Source organism: Sorex araneus, chromosome 1 (genome assembly GCF_027595985.1).
Source record: "Sorex araneus isolate mSorAra2 chromosome 1, mSorAra2.pri, whole genome shotgun sequence".
Lineage (NCBI taxonomy): Eukaryota > Metazoa > Chordata > Mammalia > Eulipotyphla > Soricidae > Sorex > Sorex araneus.
Window position 1 is genome coordinate 174,534,868 of NC_073302.1, and position 24,364 is coordinate 174,559,231.

At 44.8% G+C, this 24,364-nt stretch overlaps 1 protein-coding gene across 1 annotated transcript in view; it reads left to right on the forward strand.

Annotated features, from left to right (window-relative positions):
* Positions 1–24,364, forward strand: part of EPB41L4A (erythrocyte membrane protein band 4.1 like 4A) — a 296,687-nt gene that overhangs the window by 251,264 nt on the left and 21,059 nt on the right. The window contains exons 14-18 of the mRNA XM_055139615.1: positions 1,195–1,278; positions 2,186–2,296; positions 7,550–7,597; positions 8,896–8,973; positions 23,386–23,505. Of these exons, the coding sequence (XP_054995590.1) occupies positions 1,195–1,278; positions 2,186–2,296; positions 7,550–7,597; positions 8,896–8,973; positions 23,386–23,505 (441 nt within the window). The remainder of the gene's footprint in view (positions 1–1,194; positions 1,279–2,185; positions 2,297–7,549; positions 7,598–8,895; positions 8,974–23,385; positions 23,506–24,364) is intronic.

The window sequence follows — 24,364 nt, forward strand, 5'->3', positions numbered from 1 at the left end:
GATAAAGTAATATGTTGGGATCGAATAACAACTGAGTTATATTTACCTTCTTAGGGCAGAAAGATGATACTAGGTCAGGAAATAGCATTTGAAAGTCATTCTGATTTGGAAGGGTGAGGTCCACTTGGCGGAAGCTGCGGGAGGGGCTCAGGTCAGTTTGGGCAGCCGGAAGCATCCTCGAGCTGAGGGATCTCAGTGTCCAGTCCAGGATCAGGTACTTTGACCTCGGCTGCAGGGAGAGTGCAGCTGTATCCTGAACAGTCAGACTTCCCGCCTTATCTGTTTCTTCTTTCCTGACTCAGTTATCCTTCCCATTCTACGTGGACTCTTGGAAAGTTTCTTGATAGCTGATCACAGATTCTGCTGACTTGGAGCTGGAGAACTAGAGAGGAGGAAATGTAGTCCTTGTTTAAAGCTTTCTCCTAGTTCTTTGCTTAGGGATCACTCTTGGCAGTGCTCATGGAACCATGCATGATGAAAGGCCATGTGCAAGGCAAATGGTTATTGTTATTTTGTATTCTTTTTGTTTGTTTTTGGGCCATACCTGGCAATGCTCAGGGATTACTCCTGGCTCTGCACCCAGGAATTGCTCTCAGCAGTGCCCAGTGAACCATATGTGATGCCTAAGATTGTACCCAGGAGAGCTGCATGCAAGGCAAACGCCCTACCCACTGTACTGTTGCTGCAGCCCCACAAGGCAAGTGCCTCCAGCCTCTAAGGAAGAAAATTTATATATATATATATATATATATATACATATATATATATAGAGAGAGAGATTTCTAGGGAGTCTCTCACCTTCTTTTTAGAATGAATCACAGGCTAAATACACACACAGACATCTTTGAACATCTGTTAAATAATTGCATGAATAAATATAGAACTAGAGTGATAGTACAGCGGGTAGGGCATTTGCCTTGCATGCGGCCGACCTGGGTTCAATTCCTCCATCCCTCTTGGAGAGCCCAGCAAGCTACTGAGAGTATCCCGCCCACACACCAGAGCCTGGCAAGCTACCCATGACATATTTGATATGCCAAAAACAGTAACAATAAGTCTCACGATGGAGAAGTTACTGGTGCCCACTCAAGCAAATTGATGAACAACAGGACGACAGTACTATGAATAAGTATGTGATTTAGCATAACTTTATTTTGTAATTAACTTATTTTCTGTACTTTTCAAAAACTACAGCTTTAAGAAAGCAAAGAATGAAAACAGCCCTGATAGCCAAAGAAGCAAGTCACATGCACCATGGGAAGAAAATGGTCCTCAGAGGTAAAGACATGGTTGTTGTTGTGAAGGAGAAAACAGGAATGGGGTCAGCAGCTGCAGCTCATTGAAAAAAGCACCGAGTGCCATGTTGGCCCTCACAGTCAGCTCTGAAACCAGCAGGACCCGGAACTTCTCAAGTAGGAATCAGCAGGATGTGTCCCATGAAGAGCATTACTGGAGAGATGAAAGGAAACCTAGCTCAGATCAGAAAATGGATGGAAAGTCATTGTGAAGAGTGAAAGTAATATTATGTTTCTGAAAACTAAGTGACTAGTGATGCTAACTGCTAACTGCCCCCATTTCCTAGTTTTATAGAAAACTAGCTGGTGGATTCTGGTGATTCTAGAAGAACCCAGCAATGTTTGTAAATTTAGTTTTGGGTTTTTTTTCCTCTTCACAACTCCCAAGCCTGATCCAGACTAATGATGACTGACTGATGGTGTGGACACAGGCCTGGAATGGCCTCCCAGGCTGAGATCACCAGGGTCACTTCCTGCAGCCCCATGGGGACTCTTTCTTAAACAGAATCCATTTCTGTTTTCTGCTAAATGGACCTGATAATTATCACTCAGTGATGAGGGTGATGTGAAGGTGAGCTGTAACAGTGGCAGCGGGTAGAGCCTCAGTTCTGGTAGCGCCTGGCACATGGCAGGTCTGTCACCCATAAACTGGGTCTACTAAGTGAGTCATGAGTATGTTCATATCTGACTGCCGAAGGCCAGGGAAACATACCTGTTCCTGCACAAATAAGGATTTTTATCATTTCATTGGCCAGTTCTTACCTTTCCCTCAGCAAATAATGTACCTCCTGGAAGTACCAGCTATGTAGTTGGAGCTTCTCTGGCTCCTAGGACGGGGAGGACCCACAGTCCCTCTCTTGGCATTGCTGACCATTATTATTCCTCTCCAGCGGACTCTACAACACCCACAGTGACCGTGCCAGGTCCCCGAAGTTCCCTGCCACACGCCCCCGGAACCCATCCTGCGGGAGTGAGGACTCTGCGCATGCGACCAGGAGAAGGTGAGGAGCTTCCCAGTGTCCTGATCTCCGCCCTTTCACCTTTGGCACTGGGTCCTGGTGATATGATTGCTGGTCTCCAAAGGTAACAGGAAACTGGTTGTCAGCATTGTTAAGTTTAAGCAAAAGGGTCTCTAAGCATTTGTCTTAAACAACCAGTGTTTAAAAGAATAATTTTATAAACTATTGAAGAAACTTGTTTTTGTATTTTAATTAAGACTGACATCTTGGGGTAAAGTGTCTGCCTTGCACGCAGCTAACCCAGGCTCCACCTCCAGTATCCCATATGGCCCTCCAAGTACCACCAGATATGATTCCTGAGTGCAGACTGGAGTAACCCCTGAGCACTGCTGGGTATGGTCCAAAAAATGATTCACATGTTAAAAAATATGTTTTGGATATAATATGTACTAGCACCCATATAGTATGTATAGCATATAACAGTATATCTTGCATTATTGACAAGTTAATACATAAGATATTAAGTATTTCTAACAAGACAAAATTATGTTTATGCATACAGTTTATCGAGGTTAAGACTGATGTTCCTCAGACTCATGTTGTTAGTCAGGAGAAGCCCTCTCAGGGCACAGAAAGATGAATTCTGGTATATTTTTATCCAGCAAATCATATTGTGTGATTGTATTTGTGTGTAGTTGCTCTTTTTGTTCGTTTGTTTGGGGCTACACAAATGATCCCTGGCTTGCACTCAGGAATCATGCAAGCACACACCATACCTGCTGTACTGCCTGGCTCTGTGTTTAATTTAAAGAGAAAAGTTTGTGTCCAGAAATTTGGGATGCTTCTGTAAAAATGGATGGGCATTAAAATTAGTTCCCAAGACGAATACTGAGGAGTGATTTCCAGCGGCAGTCTGGTCCTCCTCCTGCGCCTGCAGAGCTGAGATGGGATGTTCTGAGCACCCCCAGCAGTGGCATTTTACCAGTGACTTTCAGAGTTCACAGAAAGCTCAGGCTGTGTCCATGTTATCAGATGGTCATTCAGGTTCTTCCTTTCACTCTGTGGCTTGGGAAGCAGACCCCTTCCCTCCCTGTGCCGCAGCATGTACTTCCTTGCTTGTCTGCCCCTGTTTGATTCTACTTCAGCAGTTTTCCAGCCTTATTTGCAGCCTTTTCAAACCAGGTCCAATTTTACTGCGATTCTTTGATGGACAGGAATAAAGGATATTTTATCACTGATAGTACTGAGAAGGACCAGCTAGACATGGCCATTAGTGATTCAAAGATTTCACAATTTTCTCACTCTCACAGATTAGATAGAATCATGGGTTGGTTGGCATGAGTCCCTGTACTGAGCAATCGCTTGCCACGCTTCTCTGATCCTCACAGTAAGATGGAAACTGGCGGTTGCATCATTCAGTCATTGGGCATTTTCAGTGGAAAGGGATGCCCAAGTATGAGTAGGAGAGATGGACAGAAGGTGAAGTCGGCCTGAGATCCTGGGAGATGAGTGAAGGGAGATGAGGGCTGGGACCCTCAGGCCCCACAGCTGCTGCCTGCATAGGCTGGCTTTGCAGTGCGAGCGCTCTCCAGAAGTGACCCCACTTTTCAGGAGAGCAGCCGTGGATGCTGCCATTCCCCTTCACCACTGCCTTTAAATCCACCCAAAGTGCTGCTCAGAGGGGAACCTAGGCGATTCCAGGGAATGCCCTTCCCAAAGACTCCATGGGGCGGTGATGGGGGATCATAAAGTGGCAGCTCACGGAGAATCCAGCCTGACTGCCTTCTCCATGCTGAATGAGCAAAGGCTCAGAGAGATGGCCGTGACACTCTGGGCCACAGGTGAGATCAGAAGACATACCTGAACCTCTGGGAAATGAAGCAGCACCTAAATAGAAAGCCCCTTACTATGGTTTCCTGACTCTTCCTCAGCAGGTAGCAGCCCTTAGAATAGTCAGTCCCACTGAGAATTGCATCCATTACATGTGTGTGTGTGTGTGTGTGTGTGTGTTTGTGTGTATGTGTGTGTGTAAAGGGTTATGGGTGAGGGGAATTACTAATGTATTGAGAATTTGTTGCCATATGACTATTATTCATTAATAGATTTTGCTACTTTTTCATGAACATTAAAGCAATCTGTGAGCATTCCCCAAATAAAATTTATGTATGTTGAGCAGATGGTTGCTTTGATTTTAATACATTTGAAAATGACTTTTTACTAAAATATGCCAACATTTACATTATTTACCCACCTCAAATGAATTACTGAAAATAGTTTGAGTTGGACTGGAGTGATAGCACAGTGGGTAGGGCGTTTGCCTTGCACACGGCCAACCAGAGTTCAATTCCTCCATCCCTCTTGGAAAGCCTTGCAAGCTACCGAGAGTATCCCACCCATCTGGCAGAGACTGGAAAGCTACCCATGGTATATTCAATATGCCAAAAACAGTAACAACAAGTCTCACAATGCAGACGTTACTAGTGCCCGCTCAAGCAAATTGATGAACAATGGGACGACAGTGCTATAGTACTACAGTTTGAGCATTAAATTTCTGAATCCAGACTTAATGGCTTTATATGGAAATAGGTTTTGGATTGGCTTCCTGTGAAATACAGAGAAGGGATTTGGGGCCCTTTCACTGGCACTGTCTCGGGAGAGATGATTTAATATAGAGGGAAGAGAATCTTTCAGTCCAGGCGGCCCCTGAGCCTTCCATCTGGTCCCCATCTCTTGAAAATTCCCTTTTGGCATTTTTGTTCATAGGACTGGGCACTTCTGGATGTTGGTATAAAAAAGCAAAAGTTCCTCTTCATTTCTTTCCAAATAAGATGCTTTATGAAGCTCTGTGAGTCTTGTTTTATCTTTACACAAATTTCCCTTGTCCCCTGGCATGAGCCTCTACAAAGCTGGATTCACTCTGAAATCTAAAACCTAAATTTGTCATCAGCATGATGTATCTCAAGGACTTGAGGTGAGAAGAGGAAATAGTTTTATAGAGATATCTAAACCTGTTTTATAGAGATATCTAAAGTTCCTAATTTATCAGTTATTTGTCATGAGAGAGATACAGTTATCAAAATCTCAGCTAAGATTTTTTTATTCAAAGAGGTTCCTTAATCCTTTTCACTTTTAGTTTAAAATTTTAGATTACATTTATTTAAAAATTAAGATCAAGGGCTGGAGCAGTAGTACAGTAATTGGAAACTTGCTTTGGATGTGGCCAGCCCAGATTTGATACCCTGCACCCCAAGCCCCGCCACGAATGATCCCTGAGCACAGAGGCAGGGGTAAGTCCTGAGCATTGCCAGGTGTGGCCCCCAAATAAAAAATAAAACATATTTTAAAAAATTAAAATTGAGCGGCTGGAGCAATAGTACAGCGGGTAGGGCGTTTGCCTTGCATGCAGCCGATCCAGGTTTGATTCCCAGCATCCCATATGGTCCCCTGAGCACCAACTGCCAGGAGTAGTCCCTGAGTGCAAAGCCAGGAGTAACCCCTGAGTATCACCAGACGTGATCCAAAAAGCAAAAAAGAATTTTTAATTGAGATCATTTCAGATTTATTAAGATTTAATTTTTTTAATTATGACTTTTAAAAAAGGCTTCTTACTCTTTTTATTTATTTATTTATTTATCCATTAAAATAAGAGAACTGAGATTCAGATAAAATAGTGAATTTGTTCTTGGGATAAAGGACAAGGTATATAATCAAGTCTGTATAGAAATTTTCCTAAATTTAAAGGTCTACAGAGGCCTGCGGGCAGGTGTTTCCTTTGGTGAGTTGCAGTCTCCCTGGCAGTCTGGTTTCTTTCACCCCAGCCACCTTCACGCAGGAATCCTGCTTCTCACGTCACACCAGACCCCTGCCCCATGGGAGCTTATTGGGAAGACATAGACAAATCACATACATGTGCGCCTGGCATCCAGTTATAGATTTATTTGCACGGGGGTCTCTGCTGACACACTGGGTTCAGGTGAGGTAGATGCTGGTGGCACTAGGGCAGGGGTCTGCCAGGAGAGCCCTGGGGTCCTCAAGAACCATTTGAATCAGGGGTCTGTGGGTGCCAGAGAGCGAACCTGTTGCCTCAGCCAGGCACTGGGGCTCCAGCCCTGACTCTTTCATAGACTCATTTTAAAAGTGTATGTGGTGCTGAGGGGAGTCTGAGAAATGTGCTATGAACCTCCCCAACAAACTGAAAAGTGCCAGGTCATAAGGTGACAGCATATGTTTTGATGAACCAAACACCTGCTTAAGCAGTGAGTTTCCATCGTGGGCACCACCCCACCTGCTGACTTGGTAACTCCAGCACCACAATAAAGTGTAAAATCTCTGCCACACCATAAGGAAGCATGTGCAAGTGCCACAACTAACGTGCACAAACAGTTAGTTGCCATGCCTCTGACCCACACACTGCAGCAGTCACCACAGAACTGGAGGGGGACAAGGACAGGATGAGAAGCTGCCATTCCTTAAGCATTTCTATATTTGGAGACTCGACAGAAATAGATTTGGGATAAGTGTTGAGTTCCGGCATGAATGTTACGGAATGGGAAATCCGAATGACTCAGGGAGAGGTTGAGAGGTGAAAGCAAATATAAAGTAGGAGGGTATAGACACATCATCCTTTTGAGGTCAAAGAATGACGGAATGGAAATGGTTGATTAAGCAATTGTAGGGCAGCAGTTATGTACTGAGTGCTTACCCATGTGCCGGGTCCCCAGTCTATGTGATTTAAGGTGTTAATGTATTACCATGCCAACCATTTATGAGAGGAAGAATTAAACCAAGGCATGGAGTAAATATATTCTGTTAAAATCATGCAACTCACCATGAGCTGCAGCAGACGCTGTGGTTGGAGAGAAGAGGGTTTGGAGGCACCTACAGAGTTGATGTGTGACTGTAATGTCCACTGCTAAGTGAGAGCACAGGGGTGGCAGAAGAAGTGAGGGGACTGGAGGCCAGGAAAGCACTCCAGGAGAGCTGAGGCCAGTCCAGTGAGGGCAGAGCTCCCTCTGGCAGGGTGCAGATGGAGACACAGGATGCACTAGCCCTATCGCAGAATGTGTGACGTATAGCAGGCCTGCTCTGAATGATTGATTGATGGGCTGTAGTTTCCCAAGGAGGTTTGCTCTTGTACTTTATCTGGAACTTGCTATAGACCTGGGGCATGCTGTGATTTAAATGGTGTACAAGTGATTATAAAACAGATATGTAGTGACTGAAGTGAAATTGTTTCAGTGTACTTTTTGATGATTTCCTATTTTCCTTAATGTCTTCATTTTTCATTTTCTATAGGAAAGCCCACAATAGTGGTGAAGACTTTGATCTAAAGCAAAGGAGGAGGTAATTTTTTTTAAAAGGCTCAGATGGATCAGGGAAAGGCAGAAGGATTAGCGGATCTGCATTGCTGAGTTGATAGAAATAAAGACATTTTTGTTTATTTTATGGTAGTTGCTTTCAAAATATTGTAAATACCTTTTACTCTTTTTTTTTTCTTTTTGGGTCACACCTGGCAATGCACAGGGGTCACTCCTGGCTCTATGCTCAGGAATTACTCCGGGTGGTGCTCAGGGGACCATATGGGATGCTGGGAATCAAACTCGGGTTAGCGGCATGCAAGGCAAACACCCTACCTGCTGTGCTATCACTCCAGTCCCCTATCTTTTACTCTTTTGTTTGTTTGTTTTGTTTTTGAAGCCACACCCGGCAGTGCTCAGGACTTAACTCCTGGGTCTGCACTCAGGAATCATTTCTGGTGGGGCTCAGGGTTCAAACCCATGTTGGCCACATGCAAGGCAAATGCTCTGTGTGCTGTTGCTCAGAGACCCTACAATGTTGTGAATATTTTTTAACTTTCAGGTATCAATTTCACCTTCAGCTAGATTTCATTCTGTAGCATCCTTAGGAGTGGTTCTTTTTTCTCCTTCTTGTGCGAAAACCCTTCTTGGTGGCCCTGTGCAACAAGGATAAATAGATCTTAAGTAACTCTCTGCCATAGGAATTTCCTGAGCTGTTTTTGCTCATCTCCAGCTGTATTCAGATGGTGGCTGAGGCCGGAATATATGAGGCCGTTTTCCTCACATTTTACATGGTTGCAGAATGACTGGAACCACAGGCTGTCTCACTGTGCTCTCTCCACAAGGCTAGCCATGTCATTGGATGATGGGGGGCGGAGGCAGAGTATTCCTTCTGCCTCGCTGAGTGGGTAGACTCAGTCACGTGACCAGTCCCAGTCCACGGTCATGGGGGGAGGGGGATATAAACGCATACTCAGTTGGGCAGGGGTGAGGCTGGTTGGGATGTGAGTGGACTGTGTGTGCATTTACATCCTCCCTCTCCCCACACTCTGTTCATCACAGCAGGTTTGAGCTGTACCATGGCAGAGTTTTGTTGGAAGTATTGAGTGCATCTTTTTTGCTGGGGGCACATGACATTTGCCTCAATCTGCTTTCACATTTCTATACTTGTTCAGATAATTGGCAGAACTGGCAGGCAATGACTGGAAGAGGATAATAGACAGTTTAAGTTTGGATTAGTAGTTCAGCTGCAAGATTGAATCTAATAAAAAAATATGAACCTCCCTAAAATGTTTGTGTGCCATAAATGTAAGTTCTGTTCTGCTCTTCTCATTTTGCCTTCAGGTCACGCTCACGCTGTAATACAAGCAGTGGTAGTGAATCAGAAAATTCTAACCGAGAACACCGGAAGAAGAGAAATAGGTAACATAAGAATATCATAATTAACTGGAACATTGAAACCAGGGCTGCTGTTGGTCGTAGGAGCTGTGTGTCTACTGTTTTTTAGCCTGATTTTTAATTGCAGGAGGAATCTGGCAGGTTTGACACTCTGCGTTATGAAATCTCAACTCTCTTGTCTTATGTCTACTGTAAGATAATTAAACGACTTAACACCGAGCTCCCTTCTTGTTAATAAACTAAGATAGGCTACATTTAGGTGCAGTGTGTGATGGACTGATCCAAGGATAGTCAGACACTTGGCTGCTTGTAAATATAAGTTTCAGAAGAAAGCTTGGGCATGTGCAACTCCAGCATTCAGTGGCCTAGAACCGTTCCCCCTGGCCAGCTCACAGCGATGGACGGATGAATGGACAGACGGACGAAGGACCAGGGGAATGGAGAACCAGGGTCTGGGACCCAGGCTGGTTGGTAGTCAGCTTATTTCTCGCTCTCCCCAATGTAGTCCGATCTGTCCCCTTATGGCACAATTGTAGTCATAGTTTTGTTCGTAGTCTCAGTCATCATAGTTACCTCATCCTAGTCTCCTCGTAGAACTCAAAGTCTAGTCCTTATCTTCATCATAGACCCCTCTCCCCTTACAGCATAGTTATATAGAAATGAAGGGTGGGGGTGGGGAGGTGGGGTTGAACATTTTCACAACAACAAACAGAGATAAAGCTCCTCCTTCAGGGGAAGTTCTGGGAAATTAATTCAAGGACAAAATTTGATCTGAGGGTTCAGCACTCCAGATTACTAGGAGACCCCATCAAGGCAGACTCCATCTAGGGTGTGTTGCTTTCTCCTTTCCTCAGCTAACAATCCATTTAAACAATCATAGTAAATTGACTTCTTATAATATTTCTAGTCATTTTGTGTGAACACAGTAAGAGATATATTAAGCTAAAAGGTTGGCTCTTCCTAAGGACATCTCGCTATATATCCTAGACCTCAGTCTTTAGGCCAGGTTAGTATTTCCTAACCCCAGCAGGGTCCTTATTCAGATAGTTCTTTTTGGGTCATGACAGAGTTTGTCCCATGACCATGCTCTTAAGTTATTATACTTATGGTGTCCAGCTTGTTCCCTTTCGATGTCAGGGTAGCTTATAGCTTGCCCCGGTCCCATCCAGTACCTTCGTTGGACCCTGCTTTTGAGTGCTAGCAAGGGCAACTGAGGCTTAAGTCAAGTAAATATAGATGCCCAGGAGTAAATATTATTTGGAGCTAATTTACAAGAAGAAATCTTGGGTATGTGCAAGCTTGGGCATGTGGAGCTAATTTACAAAATTAGCTCCAAATAATTTACAAAATCCCATGTTAAACAAGCATAGCATGAACTATCTTCCTGTGTCTATACAAAAAGGACATTGCTAAATCATGCAAGTGATATAAAGCAAAGAGAAAATTAATATAGGCTTATTAGTGCTTGATGGAATTGGGTGTGCCTCAGGGGCACTGTTGTGGGAGTAGCTCAGTAAACCTAAGCTCCCTGCGGGAGGATCAAGGACAACCCAGTGTTTTTCAACATCACCCCTTTTCTGTTTAAAAAACACAAAACATTGAAATTTCAACCCACCACTGAACCCAGAGCAGTTTTTGTTAGAAAATGTCCAATCATTATTCAGCACCATGATTAACAGTAGCCTGCACTGTCCAGAGGTGGTGAGATTCATTTTGCCATGTTTTGACAAAATCATGCATCTTTATGAGGTTTGTCTTGATGAGGCTTGAAGAGCTGTTCCTACAACAGCAGCAGTAGCAGTCACAACAGTGAGACTCTGGAGAGGTTCGATCAGGAGTCTAACAAATTGTTACGAATGGTGGAGCAGTCATGGAAAGGAGCTAGAGAACCTTTCCCGCAGGTCCTCTGATGCTGACTCCTCCTGATTTCCTTGTGACTTCCAGCTGAAATTCGTTTGGTGAGCTGGAGTTTGGAAGGTTGAGGAGTCTCTGGCAGTTTGAGGGCCAAGTCAGGTGGAGGAAATAGACTCCTGATGAGACGTAACGGAACCAAAGTTTCTTAGTGGGGTTATTATCTGTTGAAACAAAAGCATAGTCTTTTCCCCAAATGAGGAGTTTTCCTTCTACCCACTCTTTGTCAATTTTAACCCAAATAGGAGAATTAGTTGTGTCCTGAGGCTCTCTCCTTAAGGCAAATTTTAAAAGTTTAAAGAGAATAATGTCAAGGACAGTGAGTCAAGCAATTGGGCAGCATCACACAGATACCTCTCCTGGAAGTATCTTTCAAAATGTCATTACTATATGTTGACTAACAGAAGTGGGAGATGTGGCTTCTTCATAGATTACATACTTTCAACCTCATGCATATGTTTGTATTTATGCCTGGCATGCACAATTAGACAGATAAATGCAGTTCAGATCTTAAAAATCTTAATTTTTTAAAACGTAAGAGTACTGTTATTTATTCAGCCATTGATTAACCTGATTGAATTGGGCATGAACTCCACATTATTTTTCTTTTATTCAGAATGTTAATTGTATTTTGTTTTTTAATTATTATTCCCCCGTGAGATACAATTACAAAGCTTTCCTGTTTGAGTTTCAACCATACAATGATCGATCACTCAACCCTGCACCAGTGCACATCTTCCACCAAGATCCCCAGTATCCCCCCATCCCACCCCTCCCCCTGCCTCTATGGCAGACAACCTCCCCCATACTCTCTTTCATATTTCTTATTATAAATAATATAAGTTGTTGCATATCCTCGAGAGCAGCTGTGTGCTCCTGGAACTTCAAAATTCCAGATAATTAGGGTCTGGAGAAATCTGCATCAAGCTGCTCGGTTTGGAGATTCCTTTGTGTGTCCATGGATCATAGCCATTAAGGAGCTTAAGTAGCAGCCAGAGGCAGTTTTTGGGTCATATAACTTCTAATAATTAGTGCTTCTGTATTTTTATGGTAAAGATCTAGAAGTGGAATAACTAAGTCTGGTGGGTTTTCCATTTTCTGTGGTATCTCCAGGATGCTTCCCACAGTGGCTGTATCCTCTTACACTGCCACCCACAGTGCTTGAAGATTACCTTCTCTCCACATGTTTTCCAGCACTAGATGTTTTTGTCTTTTGGTTAATAGTTTTTCTCACCTGTGAAAAGTATCACATTATTATCTTTATTTGCATTTCCTTTTTTTTTTTTTTGCTTTTTGGGTCACACCCGGCGATGCACAGGGGTTATTCCTGGCTCATGCACTCAGGAATTAGCCCTGGCGGTGCTCAGGGGACCATATTGGATGCTGGGATTCGAACCCGGGTCGGCCGCGTGCAAGGCAAACGCCCTACCCGCTGTGCTATCACTCCAGCCCCTGCATTTCCTTTTTTAACTTCATTTAAACACCATGGTTTACAGAGTTGCTCATGATACAGTTGTTACAGGCTTTTGATGTTCCAACACCAACTCTACCACCTGAGTGACCTTCCCTCCATTATGGTCCTAGAGGGAACACAATTTGTTTTATGTTGCTTGTTATAACAAAATGGCTAATAGAATTATCCGAAATACTTTAGTCAAAGAAAATTTATGAAAATTATTATGCTTCACCACAGAATTGTTCTGTCCCTGTCTGAGGATTTACTAAGTGGTTTGTTGCTAGTTGAACCTTCAGTATTATCTCTTTATTATTTGAGTTTAGTCGGCTTCTATGTTACTTTTGCATCTAATTTGGTGTGTTCCTGCTAGAATTTCAGTATTGTGGAATTAGGAGGTGTCTTATAGTCACATATGTAGCCATGCAGTCCAGAAACTTCAGGACCGATTGAGCTGGACTGAGTCTGCAGAGAGTCTCAGTGAAGCCATGGAATTGGCCGTAGGTTGCTGGCATGGTGGCAGCAGGGAGGCGTGGGTGCAACTCTAGGGCTGCTGGGTGAGGCAGAGTAGGGATGAGGCCCATCCCTAAGGCGTCCAGTGTTTTTAGTCAGGGAACCAGGATGTCCTTGAATTTCAGCTGCTTGCTTGTATCTTCGCAGAGATTTAGGTCCTGAGTCTGAAGAGCAGGGCCAGTGGGTGAGTCCACGTGGTGGCAGCTGTGGGAGGTGGGTTTTGCTCACCATTTCTTTTTTTTCTTTTCTTTAACACGAGGGAGGTTTACCTGTTAGGTTTGAGACCTCTATAGAATTTATTTTCATATAATCTGTCTTTTTATTTTTATTTAAAAAAAATTTTTTTAAAGGTTGTGATTTTTTATTTTTTTATTTTTTGCTTTTTGGGTCACACCCAGTGATGCACAAGGGCCACTCCTGGCTCTGCACTGAGGAATTACTCCTGGCGGTGCTCAGGGGACCATATGGGATGCTGGGAGTCAAACCCGGGTCAGCTGCATGCAAGGCAAATGCCCTACCCGCTGTGCTATCGCTCCAGCCCCTAATCTCTCTTTTTAAAAAGAATCTTTTGTTGTTATTTTTTAGGCACTGTGATTTACAATGTTGAGTTTCATACAAAAACATTCCAACATTTTACACACACACACATACACACACACACACACACACACACACACACATCCCCATACCAACCGTTTTCTTTCCATTTTATGTCTGTTTGTGGACCAAACCAGGCAACATTACATGGTTGGATCGCAGAACTGATATGTGCAATGTTGTATCTTCCATCCTCCTGTTTATTTTCTGGTTCTTGAATAGATCTTAGTAGGGGTTCCAGAAACCGTGAAATAGTACGTAAAATTGTGTTTTCAGTTGTAGAGTTCCTGGAGGTAGGGGCTACAATTTTCATCAGAGGGCCTGCTGTGATTTTGACCTCCAAAAAGTTATGAAGGGCTTAGTTTAATGTCAATCTTGAAAGATAGATTCACATTAGGAAAATTGGTATTGTTAGTGCAAATACCAATTTTTCCCACTCTTGTGGGTTCTTGAGAATTGTGGGGCTGGAGCGATAGCACTGCGGGTAGGGCGTTTGCCTTGCACTCGGATGACCCGGGTTCAATTCCCAGCATCCCATATGGTCCCCTGAGCACCGACAGGGGTAATTCCTGAGTGCAGAGCCAGGAGTAACCCCTGAGCATTGCTGGGTGTGACCCAAAAAGAGAAAAAAAAACGAACAAAAAAAGAGAATTGTGTGAGAGTTTTGCAGACAAATCTCAGATGCTTAAGAAGTTGTAGTTTATTATACAATTCAAGTGGAGGCTCCAGGCTCCTAGGCATGACCTTAGTCATCCATGTGTGTCTCTGTCTGGGCTGGATTGCCATGGCCCACTCGCTGCCCATGCCCACAGCCTGGTCACATCCCTGCCCTATTGTCTGTCCATTGTTCACTATCCTAGTGTGAGATCTTGTCACAGGGCCTCTCTCGGCTGTACCCCAGCAGTTTCCTGCCATCTCCGTCTTCCCCCTCCTGTCTGCAGGGTGAGACTATTCAGCACCTTCACTGTCCAGGGCAAGGGGCCGGTCTGGTTCTGTTGTCGGTTCTGTTCATGAGTTTTTCCTGGCTTGGACTTTCTTTTCTCTGCTGTTACTACTTCCCATCCTGGTCATCCCAGCATCAGTTTCTTGATCCCTTTCCAGGGGTTGAGGTGAAAATGATCAGATCTGACTCATCTGAGATGAGCTGGTTCTTCTTGCACCACCCTTCCACTCCCCCTCGATCAGTGTTTTCAATTCAGTGAGGTTTAAAAGCTAAAATGCTTAAATGAAGTGAATATCTTTGTGAATGTTACATTACATTAGTTTCCGAGTGTTGGGATTCTGAATCTTACATCTGTGACCGGAAGGGTCTGTCAGCAGCTTGTTAGAGGCTGGAGCCCATCACTCTGCTGTGTCCACCTGGAGGGTTCTGTTGAGGGAGTACCAGGAAGTGACTTAGCAGATGAAAACTATTCACAGACCGTTTTTTCCCAGTATACCTTGTGCCCAATACACCACCCTACACATACAGGCTTAGAGAAACCAGTCTGCAGAGTACCCATTGTGCACTTGATGCCTTTTGAGCATGTGCTGGGGAGAATCTGGACTGCCCGGCCATTAGCATGGCTCTGGCTTTCGTGTTTTTAAGTGTAGATCTGAGGCTGAGTGCTATGAGAAGTAGTTGCATGTATTGAGGACATGGAGAAACAGTCAGGTGTATTTTTGCACAAACATACAAATGGAAGTCTTGTGAAGGATAAGAGAGTGAGAGAAATGAGAGATACTTGGGTTAGGAGCAGCATGAGAATAATCAGCAAGGGCCCAAAGACCTTTCCCTAATTTTTTGTTGGCTTGTTTTTAGACCACACCTGGTGGTGCTCAGGGGTTACTCCTGGCTCTGCATTCGGGAATCACCCCTGGCACAGTTGCGTGCTACAGGCTCCCTCTCCATCTGTGTGCATGTTTTTGTTCTGTGTGTGCATGTGCAGGGCTGCCGCAGGAACCCCACCCTGCACGCAGAGCTCATTGTTATTTGCTGGCTGCTCTCTAACCACAGCTTCTGCAGGCCCTGCCTCCCTTGGGAAGGCAGTGAAGAGCCTGAGACAATGGATGTGCTTTGACAAATAGACCTTGATTGATAGGTTAGTGAGAGCCTGACTGCTCGCCCTCACCCACAGTCCCAGCTGTCCCTCTGCCTTTAAACAAAGAGAAAGTCAGTGCTCCTAAAATGACCCTGTCCTGCTGCATGTGTTGTTAGAGTCTTTCCCCAGGCCTTTAGATGTCCTTTTGAATCTGTACCTGAATAATGTAATAAGATAGAGAGGGAAAAACAGGTTGAGAGTAGAGTGAATAAATTAGGGAAAAGAGGATTTTTGTTGGATTTTGTAAATGATGCATAGCTAAGACATTTAATGTTATAATGTTACACCAATAATTTATAATAACTAAAAAAAGAATAATTTAAAATGCTTCTATAAGGTTGTGTATTTTTTTTTTCCTGAAAGATGAAACTGTATTCTCTGACCTTGTGGCTTAGAGTGCTGCTTCTGTGGAGGATAAATACAAGTCACTACTGGGCAAGATCTCATGGTTGTTAGAGACTTCCAAAAGGGAAACAGGGGGCTAGAAAGTTGCTACCGAGGCTTACGTGCGTGAAGCTGACCCAGGTTCGATCCCCAGTACTGCATGATTTCTGAGGCTTCTGGCTGTGGGGGCCCCCTGGGACCCCCGACACTGCAGGCCCCGAGCAGCACTACATCTGGGGGTCTCTTATGGAACCATAGCCCCTCAGCACCCTGAACACCTTTCGGGAGCCCCTCACCCCAAAAATGAAAGGATTGGGGATATAACTTAGTGCTAGAGCACTAGCCTTGCCCTGGGTTCTATTCACGGCACTACCAGAAAAGAGAGTGGAAGAGAGACAGAGAGAGAATATCATTGTGTCTGTGTCCCATGAAAAATATGGCTTTGGTGATAAGAAGACTTAAATAAATGGGCAACTATTTTCTGTGATCCCGAACTAGGTAACCATTTCTTTGCAAGTGTCTAAACCACAGGCTACAAACTAAGTACAAATTATGAGTGGTGGAGTGGGGGCAAGAGACAGCTCGTATAAAAACGTGGTAACAGACTGTCTTCACCAGGCCACAGATGCAGAGGTTTCTGATTTCCACTTTAATACGACTGACCAAGATTTAGACATTTGTTGTAGATGATTTAGGGCTGCCAGAGAATAATCAAACTTAACAGGGGTGACTGTGGAAGCCTGAGCTGTAGCAGCTGAGGAGTGCTGTCAGATTATTGAGGAAGGCAAAACAGGTTAACAATAAGGCAAACGAGTTTGAAATGGAAATTGCACCAAAAGTAGCTCATTTTAGTAGTGAGAGCATCAGAATAAGTGGAAAAGATAGCAGCACCTCTAAAAGCAAATAGGGATAATTTATGGACAATGAAAGAAGGTAGGAAAAGCAAAGGAATTTTTTTGCTTCTGGTCTCCAGGGGCCATGTTGACAGAAGCCTGAAACCAACATAGATTTCCCTAGGGAAGAAAAACTACTGGGAAAAAAATGAAGATAGGCTTATGGCAGGTGATCCAAAAATGAGTGTAATTAATGACAAATCAAAGTTCACAATCAGCTGGGTTCTGCAGACTTAATATTAGCAGTGCAGGGACCATAGAAGCTATTGTCTAGGAAGGTAGCCGGAGTAGATATTTGCTCTGATGTGTCTTGAAAAATAAATGCAAGAATAACAGAGCTTTAAAGCTAGAGCATATAAAAAAAAAAAAGCTAGAGCATAGCTTTGCAATAATTGGGTAGAGGAAGAATCTGAGACCTTCCCTAAAGGAAGTGCTTTGCCTGGTGAGGACAGAGCCGCAAGCAGGCAGGATGCTGGAGCATGGATATTGCTTGGATCATCCTTAAGCTTATCATAACTTTGGTCTGTAATATTTCTCAGGTTCAGCATTTAAACATGGGCTTTATCTCATTGAATTAAGTGCAAGTTTAAAGGAAGACCCAATTAGGAGCAGAAGAGCCTAAGTAAAGGCAGAGAACAAAGAACTCCTGGGGATTTGTAAAATTTATTAGGTGATGTGAAGTTTCACAGAAGAGGCAGAACTGTAATTGGGAAGAAGAAACTAGGAATAGTCATTATCTTTATTATTTTCATCAAACAATTATATGGCATTTTATCCTCAAAACCTCTGCCAACTTTAGCTGTCAATTGCAGTTAAATATAAATTACATGATAATCTGGAAAAGTAGATTGTGGAGTTTGATTACACATGGAGGAGATATATTGGGGTTCTCCCATTCTGAACCATTGTCAGCGTGGAACAAGATTCTCCTTATGATAAGGCTTCCTATATCAACAATTAGCTCTTTATACTTGTATGAGAAAATACTCAAAGTATGGTAAATATAAAATGATTGCATTAGTATTTAAAGATACATATGAAAAATTAATACTTATCATTTTCTTATTTTTCTTCCCCTACCCTGCCTTGATACTTATCATTTTCAAATTAGATTTCAGATGAAATTTTATTAAATTTAAATTTTATTAAATTAAATTAATAAAATGTTATTTTTCAAATAACATTTGAAAATGTAAAGGAGTCCCCTATATGAATACTCTTTCCCCCACCACTACTTCCCCATGCCAGAGATTTTCATGATTGTCCTATAAGACACTTTGACTATTTAAAAAGGTACTCTGCTGTTACAATGTTTAAAAAAATGTTCTTAATGTAAGTACTTATATTGCAATTAAGCTGTTATTTGCCTGGAGAGCTACTACAGCAGCAAGTAGGGCACTTGTCCTGCAAGTGTTCTAACCTGGGTTTAATCCCTGGCACCCTGTGCTTCCTGGAGCACTGCCGGGAATGATCCCTGAACACAGAGCCAGGAGTAAGTCCTGATCATAGCCAGTTATAGTCCAGAAAAAAAAAACAGGGGAGAAAGGAAAATTCTATGTCTATCTTGCACATCAGGGTCAGTGATATGGAATCATCTCATGAAGCATCGTTTCATAGAGATGCCCTCACTCAGGCATGCACAGCAGGTGACACTGACGTCTTGGAACTGTGCGTTTCAGTGCTCTTGAGTCTAGAGCTAGGACTGGCCCTTCCTACTTTGCACCTGTGTTTTTTAGTCTAGTTTAGTGAGGGAAGAAATGACACTTTCATTCTTGTAATGAGGCACCATTAACCAGAGGTCTTTTGTGAGGGTGTAATTCCAGACTTCATTAGACAGGGTGGGTGGGCAGCCAAGCCTTCCATTTTTAATGTGTTGTACTAGAATATTCATGAGTGTCACAGTAGAGGCATCTGTCTTTAGAGCATATGGGACAGGAGGCTATTAGCTAACTGGACTGAGCTGCCCTCACCGTAGTCTGGAAGTGCTACAGATAATTCTTTATAACTGTTTTGAGGGCGGGTAGTGGTAGGATTGGGGTGGCCCCCACACAGAGATACTCAGTTTTCACTCCCAGCTGTGCACTCAGGAATTAATCCTGCCTTGGCTCAGGGACCATATGCAATGCTGGGAGTCCTGTCTGAGCACTGCCAGGGCGAGCCCCAAGCTTGGAGTCCTGTCTGAGCACTGCCAGGTATGGCCCCAAAAACCAAGAGAAGGAGGGGAGATGATCCATGAGAACATTTTAAAGTTGAATATTTTATTTTATTACAATTCCAGTACATTAAATTTTTGCGGGGGGTCACACCCATCAAGGTTCAGGGGTCACTCCTGGCTCTGCACTCAGGAATTACTCCTAGTGGTACTTGGAGTACCATATAGGATGCTGGGGATTGAACCCGGGTCAGCTGCATGCAAGGCAAGCTCCCTCCCCTCTATGCTTTCCCTGGTTCAGAAATCTCTTCCTTTTTGTTGTGAGGTGTGAGGGAGGGGCAGTGCTTGCAGGCGGTCCTCTAAGCCCAGCCTGCTCTGACCCAGCCACCTTGGAACCCCAGGGCCATGCGCTGTCACCAGGAGAGGGGCATGCTTTGCCCCGCATTGATGTCAGGGCCTGGCCCACGGATGGCATATGCTCCTGCCCTTTGAGCCTTCCCCAGGCCCATGCCTCTCTCTGTAGACAAATCACCATCCAGCTGAAGTGTGTTTCTATTGCCGAGATTTGAAAATAATCTAGGGACTGGAGCATTAGTACAGCTGGTAGGGCGCTTGCCTTGCACGCAGCCAACCCAGTTCAACCCCTGGAACCACATATGGTCCCCCAAGCTTAACAGGAACTGCTGGGTATAACTCCCACCCCTCAAAATAATAATACTTATTCATAACTATTAAATACTCATATTTGTACATGCATGTACTAATGTACTAATTAATCTATTGAGGAAACGCTAGCTTACAAGAGTACAGATACTTGTTATTTTAGGGGTATGTGTAGTTTTTCCATCACAGTGCATAGGCCCCCTTCCATCCCTCCACACACAGACACACACACACACACACACATACACACACACACACACACACACACACACTATGTGATATCAATCCTGTGTAAGAGTCTACTGACTTTTCCTTTCTCTCCCATTTTGGGACAATACCTGACAGTACCAGCGATCTTTTTTTTTTTTTTTTTTTTTTTCGTTTATTATCCTATTTATTTGTTTTGGTTTTAATCTTTTAAAATTTTCACATAATTTCACTGAGATTCTTTAGCTTACAATGCTATTAATAATGGTTTCTTATGCACATCATTCCAATACCAAACTCATCACCAGTGAACCCCTTCCCTTTTCGAAGGGCCAAGATACCCTTCTCTCCTAAGAAGTACCAGCGATCTTTTAAAAAATTGTATCACCATGAGATAGACCATTACAAAGTTGTTCATGCTTCAGTCATACAATGTTCCAGCACCCAGCCCTCCACCGCTGTGTATTTCCCAGCACCAGTAGCCCCAGTTTCTCTCCCAGTACCTCCCTCACACGCTTCTCTCTCTACCTGCCTCTATGGCAGGCACCTTTCTTCTTTCTCTCTTTCTTCTTTGTGCATTATGGTTTGCAATACAGATACTAAGAGGTCATCTTGTTTGTTCAGGGCATTCGGTATTTTTATTGGGAGGGCACAGCTCCGGTAGCTTTTTAACTGGGTGGCAACTTTGTGGTATGGATGTGACTGCTGAGGCTTCTAGAAGTACAGGGAGGCGGGAGGCAGCCCATCCTGACCTCAAAAGCTTGGAGCTTTGGGGCTGGAGCAATAGCACAGGGAGTAGGGCGTTTGCCTTGCACGCGGCTGACCTGGGTTTGATTCCCAGCATCCCACATGGTCACCCGAGCACCGCCAGGAGTGATTTCTGAGTGCATGAGCCAGGAGTAGCCCCTGTGCATGGCTGGGTGTGACCCAGAAACCAAAAAAGAAAAAAAAAAGCTTGGAGCTTTCAGTCACAACATCCGCATATTCAAATTTTCAGCAGATTAATGTCTCAGTGAGGTGTTGGAAGATGGTAAAGTCTGGTGGGGGCATGGCAGTGATTTTGGATTGTGGTAGCAAGTGGCTGCCTGGAGCTCTGTCTGGGCGGGCACCAGACTGACCTGCCCCCTCCAATTTACTGTGATTTGTTCAGCTTTGTTTGGGTCTGAGATTAACTGTGGCTTTTGGAATTTATTTATGGGTCTCTGGAGCAAGGCCAATAAATGAGCTTGTATAGCTGAGCCAGAGGTGGTTTGTGGGCATGGCTCCCACATACCTAACTTTTGGCTGTTTAATTTCTCAGGAAACTTGATCCTGAGTTGTTGGAGTCCATTTGGAGACACAACGGCAATTTGGAGGTGTCAGGAAGCCTGAAGGCACCATCAAGCTGCTGATGCCCTGGCCCCATGGGTCCAGGTTAACTTGCCTGTGGCATTGCAACCCCTGGCAGCAGTGGCCCCAGCAAGGACCAGGACTGGGGTCAAGGCAGCTACCGTAGCCTGGTCACTCTGGGCAACTGCAGCCACCAGCCCAGCAGAGCCTGGCCAGGGGCACATGCCCTCATCCTGGTCTCCAGACAGTTGGTGCTCCAGAGTGTGCTGTGGATGGCTGGATGGGTCCAGGGAAGAGGTGGCGGCGGGCCACCCGGCCAGCACCTTGTGTCACAGGAGCAGCAGTGGGTTTTAGTCTTGGCTCTTGGCATGGCTTCCTGAGCCCAGAGCAGGTGCCTGGCTGGCTGCAAGTTTCTGGAGTCGTTGAGCTGCTCAAGCCAGCTGCTCATGGCACAGACCTGGGGTGCCAGCACAGTTCCAGGGGCCAGGCTTCAAAAAAAGGGCAAAAAAACAGCCCCTTTTAAGAATCAACACTCACATTCATTCCCGCAGAATCACAGAAAATGGATGTGTTGTCACTCCCCGCAGTTCAGCCTTCCCCCTCCCAGGGCCACAGCTGCATCCGCAGAGCTTCTGTCTCGGCCCCTCTAGTGCCAGGGCTCGAATGGAGACCCTGCCCTGCCGAGCCCGCCAGCCAGTGCTCTGCCCTGCAGCCAGCATCACTGCACATTGTGTATCTTTTTGTTTGGCTTCTTTATTAATACCTATGAGTGAGATCATGTCTTCTTCTGATTTGACTCTGCAGTTCTGGACATGATGTAACAGATATCAAGGTTTCACTTTTATAGCTGAGCATTATTCTATTGAAATGTATACCACAGTGTTGGAGTTCTATTCTTTAAATCTTCCTTCTGTGTTTTTTATTTCTTCAAGCCTCAGTTTTCCCTTGAGAATGTATCTCTCTTTCTCTCTTTCTCTTTCCTCACACTTCTCTAAGCAAATTTCGATTAAAAAAAATTTGCTGCTTCTCTCTTGAGTATCTCTCTCTCTCCCTCAAAACAAACAAACAAACAAACAAAAAACCATTTTGCTTCAAAAACAACTTCCCACTAGCAGTGGATGAGGGTCCCTTCATTTTGGAAAAAAGTATGGACATTCAAAAAAAAAAACCCTAGGAATTCATTCTCCATACACCCAGAAATTCCAGTCCTGGGAATATACCTGGGTGGGGGTGTGGAACACTGAGGAAAGCCATCTGTTCACACAGCAGAATATGGAGACAGCCTGGGTGATCACAGAGCTTTGCGCCTGTAACCGCAGTGTTTGTACACTGAAGTGTCCTTAGGTCTTTCTTGTGCTCTTGGGGTGGTGGGTCACTGTGGTGAGCACACACTCACATGCCTGAGGCCACATGTCCTGCCTCTGTGGCTCACACATCTCTCTTCAGTGTGATCCTCACCTCATGGGGGAGTTCATACATCCCCTGCTGCAGTGTGGCTGGCACCGTGCCCGAGGGAGCACACAGTAGGACTCCCAGAAGCTGTCACGCAGCTGCTCAGTCGGCACACGGCTCTGGTCTGCTGTGGGCTTCATTGTGTTTTGTGTTGGGCCACACTTAGCAGTGTGTGTGGCTCACTCCTGGCTCTGTACCAGGAATCCTTCCCAGCGGGTGCCGGGAGCTGATCCTGGTCGGCGTGTGAGCCGTGTGAAGGCAGACACCTGCCCACCATAGTGTCCCCTTTGTGTGTCTTAGCTGTTTTTAGATCCTGCCCATGCTGCAATGAGTGTATGTGTGTATGTGGGTTTTTGAATTAGTGTCTTTATGTTTTGGGGATTGATAGAAGTGGAATTGGTTTGTCAAGCATATATGTGTATGAATATACTTGTGTGTGTATTTATATAGAGGTAAGGATATATATGCATATATACTTATGGTTATATTAATTAATACATTCTTAGCTTTGAGTGATTATAATAAACTTCCTTCTTGAACAGTTTTTCATTTCGAAACACTTTTAATCCTGTTTTGCTTTAGAGTCTGCTCCTGCGTGGTCAGGACTGATACTGTGCCGGGGCTTGCACTGGGCTCAGCTGCGCCAAGGTCAGCGCCTTCCACCTGCACTGTCCTGCTGACCTTAAGAACCATCAGAATAACTCCTTGCTAACTTTTCAGTACACTGTGAGGCAGTTTAGGGGAAGCCTGGGCGAAGTGCCACATGTGTCGCCTACTCACTCTAGCCGGTTTTCTCTTTAGGCTGCGGCAGGAGAATGACCTGGTGGATTCGGCGCCCCAGTGGGAAGCTGTATTAAGGAGACAGAAGGAAAAAATCCAGGCGGATCCCAACAACCGCAGGTCCAGGCACAGATCTCGCTCGTACGTGGACCCTCTTTCCCTCTGGACTGGAAAACCCTGAGCGTGGAGCCGCCATCCAGAGGCAGGGCTGCCCTCCAGCACTGCAGCTCGGCCAGGCCTCCCCCTTTTTTCCTTGGACTTACCTACTTTCTTAGGTGTTTGAAGCATATCCAGAACGAATGTTATGAAAAGCAGGGCTAGAGCCCCTTTTCATTTTGTTTCTTGAACTAGAGTGTCCCTGCGTGACAGAAAGGAATCCTCTCTTTTCCTGGGGATCTCACTGGTGCTGAAACCCTGTAGCTTCTCCAACTCATCTGCAGAGTTCCTTGAGGTCTCCTTCCAGGGTGGACAGAGCTGACCCTTCCTGCAGAGCACTGTCTCGCAGCCAGGGAGAGCCTGTTCCAGCCCGAGTGGCCTCACCTGCTCCTGCTGGCCAGAGTGTGCAGTTGCATCAGGAGGAGATTCCCCTTCTGCCACACTTGTTTGCTTCTGAGCTGGACAGTGCGTGGGGCTGTTGTACAGGGTTTCTCCAGGGTGTGCCTCTTCATGTTTAGATTCCTTATCCCACCTCACTTCCCAAAGTTTACCTGATGAAAAGTGAGCCCGGACTAATTCCCCATCCTCCGTCTCTGCCCTTAGGGAAAGAGTGTTCAGAGAAGGTAGAAAGGTGCTCAGTGGGCATGAGTGATAGTACAGTGGGTAGATGCTTGCCTTGCATATGACTGACCTGGTTTAATCCCCGGCATCCACGTACCTATCAAGAGTGATCCCAGAGTGCAGGCAGAGCCAGGGGTAAGTCCTGAGCATCAGATGGGGGCCCAAAACAAAACAAAACAAAACAAAGGAGCAGTGCCCCGTGGATTCAGAGGCAGACAGGGTA